Source organism: Morone saxatilis, unplaced genomic scaffold, assembly GCF_004916995.1.
Source record: "Morone saxatilis isolate NCDOM2014 unplaced genomic scaffold, NCSU_SB_2.0 Contig16, whole genome shotgun sequence".
In the NCBI taxonomy this organism is placed as follows: domain Eukaryota; kingdom Metazoa; phylum Chordata; class Actinopteri; family Moronidae; genus Morone; species Morone saxatilis.
The window spans coordinates 6,854,517-6,862,168 of record NW_023339718.1 but is presented as its reverse complement, the minus strand read 5'-3'; the positions used below and the strand labels follow the sequence as shown (position 1 = coordinate 6,862,168).

The 7,652-nt window shown below is 42.2% G+C and overlaps 1 protein-coding gene across 1 annotated transcript in view; it reads left to right on the top strand.

Annotated features, from left to right (window-relative positions):
- Window positions 1-4,263, top strand: part of LOC118325495 (prospero homeobox protein 1-like) — a 12,577-nt gene extending 8,314 nt beyond the window's left edge. The window contains exon 4 of the mRNA XM_035658204.1: window positions 4,258-4,263. Within this exon, the coding sequence (XP_035514097.1) occupies window positions 4,258-4,263 (6 nt within the window). The remainder of the gene's footprint in view (window positions 1-4,257) is intronic.
- Window positions 4,264-7,652: the final 3,389 nt, after the last annotated feature.

The window sequence follows — 7,652 nt, the reverse complement described above, 5'->3', positions numbered from 1 at the left end:
TGTGTGTGTGTGTGTGTCACTTTGAGGGGGGAAAAAATCTCACTGTTATCAAGGTTAAGCGTCCTACTGTTTTAGTGAGAGGAAGGGGAGAGAAAGAGGGGGAGAGGGGGAAGAGGGAGATGGATAGATAGGGGATAGAGGGTGAGAGCTCGGAGACAAAGGAGAGAGCGATGAAGGGAGGGAAGGAGAAAGGGAATCGAGGGGAATGGAAAGGGGAGAAAGAAGGGTAGAAGGAGAGAGGGGGGAAAAGAGAGATGACGTGCAGGAGAGAAGTGCCCTTGCGAGCAGTGGGAGTTTTGCAGCGCTCACATTTAAAGTGCTTCACTCTCTTTCTCTCTGTTTACGTCTATCTCTCTCTGTCCGTTATTTGTCCACTGGGGCTCCTCTGTGTGCACCCAAACACACACACACACACACACACACATTCACACACACACTTCCCCACATCCATCTTCTGCCCTCTTAAGGGAGGCTTTGAAAGACTCTGGCAGGCAGAAGCACTTGTATATATGAGGTCTCAATAAGCCCAAAGTCCATCAGAGCAAAGCACAAAGAAAAATGACACGATTCTTCCTGTTCAGCTGCTCATGACTGGTGCTGGAATGATTTGTTTAGCGACTGGAAGTCTAAATCAAGAAGATGGCGTGACCTTAAATGCGCGCGGCAAAGTTTAGATTTTTACACCACCAATATGTTAAAGCGAGAACAGTAAGGAGAACAATGTTAAAGGATAATACCAGTATTTTTTTGAGTTTGTTCTAATCATTCAGGTTTCATTTTTCCTGATCCTGGAATGAGGATTCAATGTTTCTGTTTTCATATCAAATTATGCTCTGCTTATGGTAAATCACCTGACACCCACAACAGGAAATGGAAGTCCCAGATGAGAAATAATATCCCCCCAAAAAAGACACAGTTTCATAAAAACCTGATTTTTAAATATATGTCCTTGTTTTAGGGCCTGTGCTGTTTGTCAGAACACAAGTTAAAGATCCCCTTACTTAGTTAAACATTTATAAATGTACATCTATTCCTTCTCATTGAATAATACACAATCTATTAATATGCAGAAATTGTTCATTTCAAAAGCTTCACTGCTGGACGCAAGATTTCCGATACAACACTCAAACGTTCATCCTCGGTGTATGTGCGAGTTTCCACATCACACTTGTGTCAGTCGCATATTAAAACACATTTGGCTTCCAGAGAAGTTGTGATGTCACAAACACCGAAGTGAAGAAACAATATGCAAAACACATTTTTGAGCAGAGGGGGACTTTCATTCAGCGTAGGTTTGACAGTGTGTGTTTGTGCTTTAAAAATAAGTCAGTGCTACCTTTGAAAGACACAGTATTTCACTGTAAAGAAATGAAATGGATCCAAATGATTCTTAGATGTGTGTGTGACTCAGATCACTTCACAAACAATGGACAGAACAACTTCTAGGAAGGGAGTTTGCGCGCGGCACCCAATGAAAATGTTCGACTTGCCACCTTCCCCCCTGACAAACCCCCTTCTTTCCGAGGTCATATCTCAGACAGAACTATCATTCTTCTCCTGGCACCAGGAAGCTACTGTTGAAACAGGCTTAAGGGGAACAGCTTATTTGCATACATAAATGTGAAAATTTGCAAGAAGACAGACAGAGAGGAAAAGAGTGAGAGAGGCCAGGTGAATAAGTCTTCTGTTGGCCGAGGAGCTGCAGTACTGGAGGAGGGAGGGAAGGTGTTTTGCATATTAAGGTTTTTTTTGCTGGGCAGGTGTCTGAGAGATACAGGAGCTGATTAGAGTTTAGCACAAGGAAAATTTGCCCAGCCATGCAAATTCTAACCCCCCTGACAAACCAACCGCCTTGGTGAGCACGAAGACTCTGCGTGTAAGTGTTTGTGTGTGGCTTTTTGGTGTGTGTGTGGGTGTTATTTGTGTGTGACCGTGTGTGTTTGTGAGTGCGTGGGTTGTGTGTTTTTCACTGTTTGATGTTTGTGTGGGAATGGTGTGTTTGTGTGGATTATGCATGTGCCCGGACACATTTGTTATGTTTTTCGTCTTATATGTGCGTGTGTGAGTGTGTGAAAATGTGTGTGTGTGTGTGTGTGAGAAAAAAAGTTTATGTGTGATTGTATCTATTTGTATCAGTTATTACATGTATGAAAACATTTTGGCAGGGGGGTTACATACAGTATGTGTATGTCTGTGCAGTTCATGCTCATCCAGAGGTGAACCAAACTTGTTTCTGAGCAGTGTACTTTTCCTTATTCAGCAATGTCAGACAGACTTTCTCATTAGACCTTATCAGTTTGTGTGAGTGTGAGTGTGTCAGGAGCCTTAATGACATTTGCTATAAGACAGTGAGTTGGATATACAGAGGAATACTGCTGCTCTAACACATTATTGGGCTGCAAAGAGAAAAAGACATAAACAGCAGAAACAAACAAGACTGTACAAATCACACCCAAAAACCAATACATGTCAGTGCCCCTTTAGCCTGCATATCACATGGATACATGTTTATGATAACAAAACTGCACATTCATGGCCATTTACAATGTTTTACAATCGAACACGTTCATGTATATGAATCCAGAAATGTAATATATATATATATATATATATATATGCAGGGTAGGGGATGAATGTGCATCCTCTGTGTCCATTCAAGCATATGTGTATGCTTGCATTTGTACGCACCATTGCATCTTGTATATACCACATGCCTGCATATGCATGCATGTGCATTTACTGTATATCTGTTGTGTGTACAGGGGTGATTTTAAGGCGAAGACACCCCTAAAGGCTCAAATCCACCTCGGTAACATGACTATAGTTATGGTCCCTTGACGCTAATGTCCCTGAGGGGAAAACAAACATTTAGCCATGATGAAAAATCATGTAAGAAAAGCCACCGCTTGGCTAAAGTGCATTTAGGCGTATTCACACTGCTTCGCTCTGCTCTTTATCCGGTTGCATCATATCATCTCAGGGAGAGTGTGTCAGTCTAGGCAATCCAGCCATGCGGTCACACAGTTATTCAACTATGTGAATTAGCTCTGGGCTAGTGGCCAGATGTAACAGTCAGTCTAATCATCTTCATGTCTCTGCTACCCCTGTTACACTTTAAGTGCAGCAGTTGTGGACACTTGCTGGCTCAGGGATATGGTTATTCATACAATGATTTTCATGCAATCGACTGCATCTCATCCCTCTATTGGTACATCAGGTCACATTATCAGCAGATTAACCGAAACATTATACAAGACTTGAGCTGCATAGCCGAGCTGTACACAGCTGACATCACTGATTCTCTCTGTATATTAACTCTTGTCATCTTTAGCTTTCATTTATTTCTTACTGCATACTTTGTTCTCTTTGGCTCTCATTGTTTCTTAATCTGTCCTTTTTTTTCTCTGAATCCCTTATTTGATTTTTCATGCTCTCTTAATAGAACCAAATCCTGAGAAAGAGGTGCAAGGGTCCTTTTTTCTATGTCATCCTTATAAAAATATATAAAAATATAATTTGGGGCAAGCAAACCCTTACCTCACAGGATAGTCTCTAGGTGATATAAGGAACTGAGGTGGGAGAGTGGATCCATGGATTGAAGGAGAAAAAAACATAGTATGGAGTGGGGAAAAGAGAGAGAGGAAGATAGAGACAGGGAGAGGAGAAGAGGGAGGGAGAAGAGAGAGAGGAACAGATAGGGGCATATTGCCGGTTCCACTCTATTTCCAGCCCAGTGTCAAAATGAATTTCACATCTTAATATGGAGAAAGTGCTTACTCTCTGAAATACCAAAAAAAAAGTGTTGGTGGTAGCAGCAGTAAAGGAAAGGGAGGAGATGGCTCAAGAAAGGGGATGGAGAGGGGAATAACAATGAGAGGGGTATAATGCTGACAGTAAAATAAAGAGAAGTGAGAACTCAATTAAAGGCGGGGAGTTGACAGGGAGGGGGCTGGCCCTTAGGTGCACAGCAGGAGGGACAGATAGTAGGGGACTCTCCTGCCTTAATGAGCTTAGCCCCAGGGCCTGACTCACTGGTTGACTGGCTAAAACTGAATGACCAAGTGGCTGCTCAGATGACTGTAACTCTACCACTGATGTGAAGAGTGGCACAGACCTCGATGAGCTGATAAGTGGAGATTAATTACTGATGATTCCGACATCGTCATTTGTGAATTCATGCCTGCATCGTGTCTCTGTGTGTGTTTGACTGTTTGTATATGAGTGTTTGTGTGGTGCACATTCTTCTGTGTCTCTCAGGGATAGAGACTATTCATAGGTTGGGTTTCCAGAAACATTAATGATTGTGCTGCTGCCTGTAGTAACCATGACATCAGCACCAAATTACAGTGACCACGGAAAAAATGTCCTAGAATAGCCAGGTTACAGGGAAATAATAACACTATCTGCGTGGTGCGTTCTCAGCTCAGCTTTATCTCTATGTTGCTAAAAACAAATACCAAAACATTTCATAAACCTCCTTTTTTGTATTTAGATTATTATTATTAAGCCCCCTTGGCTAGAAAGACTCCAATTATTTCCTCCTATTATTTCCATGCCTGGATGGGAACCATATTTATTAATTTTTTTCTGCAATTTGTCCTCACCAACTCTGACTGGCTTTCACCCTTTTCCACTGACGTTGCTCAGATGGAACATGAAGCACTTCATTTTACAAGCAGGGAAAAGTCTCTCCTCGTGATCCTGTATGTATTTTCTGTTCTCTTTATCACCACTTTAACAGCAGGAGTAAAACGAGAGACAAGCAGAAAAAATCTTCCGAGACTGCCAAGTGGCAAAGTTGAGCTAAAGCTGGAGCGTGGAATCACATGAACTAAAGCCCCTCGAGGGAGAGAGTGAGAGTGAAAGAGAAAGAGAAAGGAGAGAAAAGGAGATAGAGGCAGTGTGATGGGCTGCTGCTGTTCAGTGTTGGGGATGATAAAACAGTGGGGGTGAATAAAGGCCTTGAGCTATGATAAACACATGCACACACAAACACACACAGATGCCCACACACACACATACACACCACTGTGTCTCACCATCTGAAAGCACCTGCCTCTCCATGGATGGGGTTGATTGCACAGCCCTGACTCATCCTAGGCTACATGTCGAACCCCGGGGAGCCTCCGATTGGCATGGAGATACTAATGGAGTGGAGCAGGAGAGCTGCTGGGAATGGCAAATCTCCGGCTGTGGGGATGCAGCGGAAGTCTATGTGGGATCAGGCTCTCACCCGTCAGCCCAGAGTTTTGATCTACAGTGAGGCACGGCTTTTGATGTCTTAATCATCTCCCTCAATCGAGCTCAGGGAGGTTGGGGAAAGGAGAGCAGAGGGGAGGGGAGAGGAGAGGCGAGAGGGTATGGAGGGAGGCATCTGGGCAAGCCCAAGGATGTGAGCCCTGTGTGGGTAGAGGATCCAAGAGGCAGCCTGTTTGTCTCTGGATGACTAAGTCTTGGTAGGCTCTGTAGACCCTGAACCTGAGGTAAAGTCTGGTTATGATTTTAACACATTCATATCAGATGTCTTGATTTTATGTTCAAGACTGCCTACACTCTAACCCACTTCTGATTTGTGTAACAGAAAACTTTACAGATAATTGATAAACTCATCTACACAGTATACCTTAAAAAAAAAAACCTGGAGTAGAGATGCTTTTCTGACAGAAATCAAAGTTCATACAATGTTACAGAGCCAAACTTCACAGGAAGTCTGAGTCAAAGAGTCTCTGAGATGATCATAAGAGATGCAACAGAGAGCCAGAGTTCAGCACAATCCAATTAAATCAGCAACCACTGTCTTGAGCGAGGAGCATAGGCCAGAAAGAGAGAGAAAGAGGTTCAGAGAGGGAGCAGACGAGAGACGGAGAAAGAAATAGAAAGAGAGAGTCAAGATTAAACAGTCAGATAAAAGAGGAGTGAGTCAGAGATGTATTCATTCATCAAAAGTTACAGACCCCCACCCACGGCTTCTCCTCAGGGCTAAGTGTTCCACGGAGAAGCCTGATGAACTGATGAGCTGAGGGAGGAGTGCGAAGGAGGAGAGAGAGAGAAGGAGTGAAGAAGAAGCCCTCCACCCACTACCACCCACCCTCCACCGCTACCACTATCACCATCTAAAGAGAATATCCCAGCATGCCGTGTCATCTCCACACTACTCAGTTAGAAAGACACAAGAAATTAATAAGTCAACAAAACCGGGACTTTTCAAATACCATGTCATACTGCCACACTCCACTGTAAGAGAACAAAAACTAGCGTATGCCTTCAGATAAAAAAACAGCAGCATCCACTCTTCATGTCAAAACACAGAGGGGGGAATGATCTAATAAGACGACTGAAGTTTAAACTGAGGTCTCTATTACAACAAAATACTTAATTAGAATGTAACTGCCATGGTGGTGATGGCACCCAGCAGGGGTTAATAAGCACCCGCAGGTTAACTAACTGCAACAAGTGATAAGTCTACAGGGAGTTACGCTGGAGAGGTATGATCACTGATATGAAAGCAACAGGATGGCTATCAATAAAGCTCTTTTTGTCTTTATGTCTCATTACATTTTTTTCTATACACCTTTCTCTAATAAAAAAAAAAGTTTAATTTTTATAGTAACCAACTTTGACCTCGATTTGATGTATCGACTTCTTACAGTTAGTGTTTTATTGAAGGGAAGAAGTTGAAACAATCACATACGAGTAAAACCTGCATTGCTTTATAAAAAGGCACAAGTTTATACAAGGGAGAATGGCTGCAAATAGACATATCATGAAACGTCTGAGATCTGAGACCTTACAGTGCAAGTTGAGCTGTCTGTGTGTTATACCTGATTATATTTTTTATTATCTCTCCTAACAGGGTTAGCAGAGATGATAAACCCTTTCCGTCTATTTTCTTCTGTATGTAGGTTATCTCAAAAACTTCAGATTGGATTTATGAGAATTGTTGTGGATGGATTGGAATAAGAGAGAAAAGTGCACCTGTAGAGAATAGCAACTGACCAACGAGGATTGTGGGTGTTGGCAATAAAGGTATTCAAACATGAAAATACCATGGAACTTTGTGTACAGCAGACTGTGCCTGTGTTTATGCCACTTTAGCATATGACAGAATTTATTGATGTTTGGTCTTGTAAATAAAACATCAGTGCACATAAACACATGATGGAAAAAACATATGGCTAAAAACATTGAATAATACATATCACTGCCATGTATTGACTGCTAAACAGTCCAAGGTGTTAGGTGTTAAATGATATGGCATGCAGATATCTTGTCTTGCATAAACATCTGATTTACAGTTTTACATGTCTTGTAAATCCCATTTTAGCCCATTTTCTATCCTTGAAAATGCTAAATGTGAGTAAGATTGTGAAGACGCTATCATCAAGTGTGTGAAACAGGCAGACAATGGCATGTAAGCCATGTAAATTATGGCAGTAGACTGAACGAGCACTGGGTTCAATCATGAATCTACTTTCCTAATCCTGCATTCTGATTGGCTGGCTACCTGATTTACAGGGAATGGAGTGAATTTGAGTAACTCTGCTATTTGCCTTAAAGTGAGAGGAGATCAGCTCCTGGACCACAGTTATAAGCAGCTAGTGCAACTCTAGGAAACGGGCATAAAGAATTTGTCTGGTCGGGACTCAATAAAA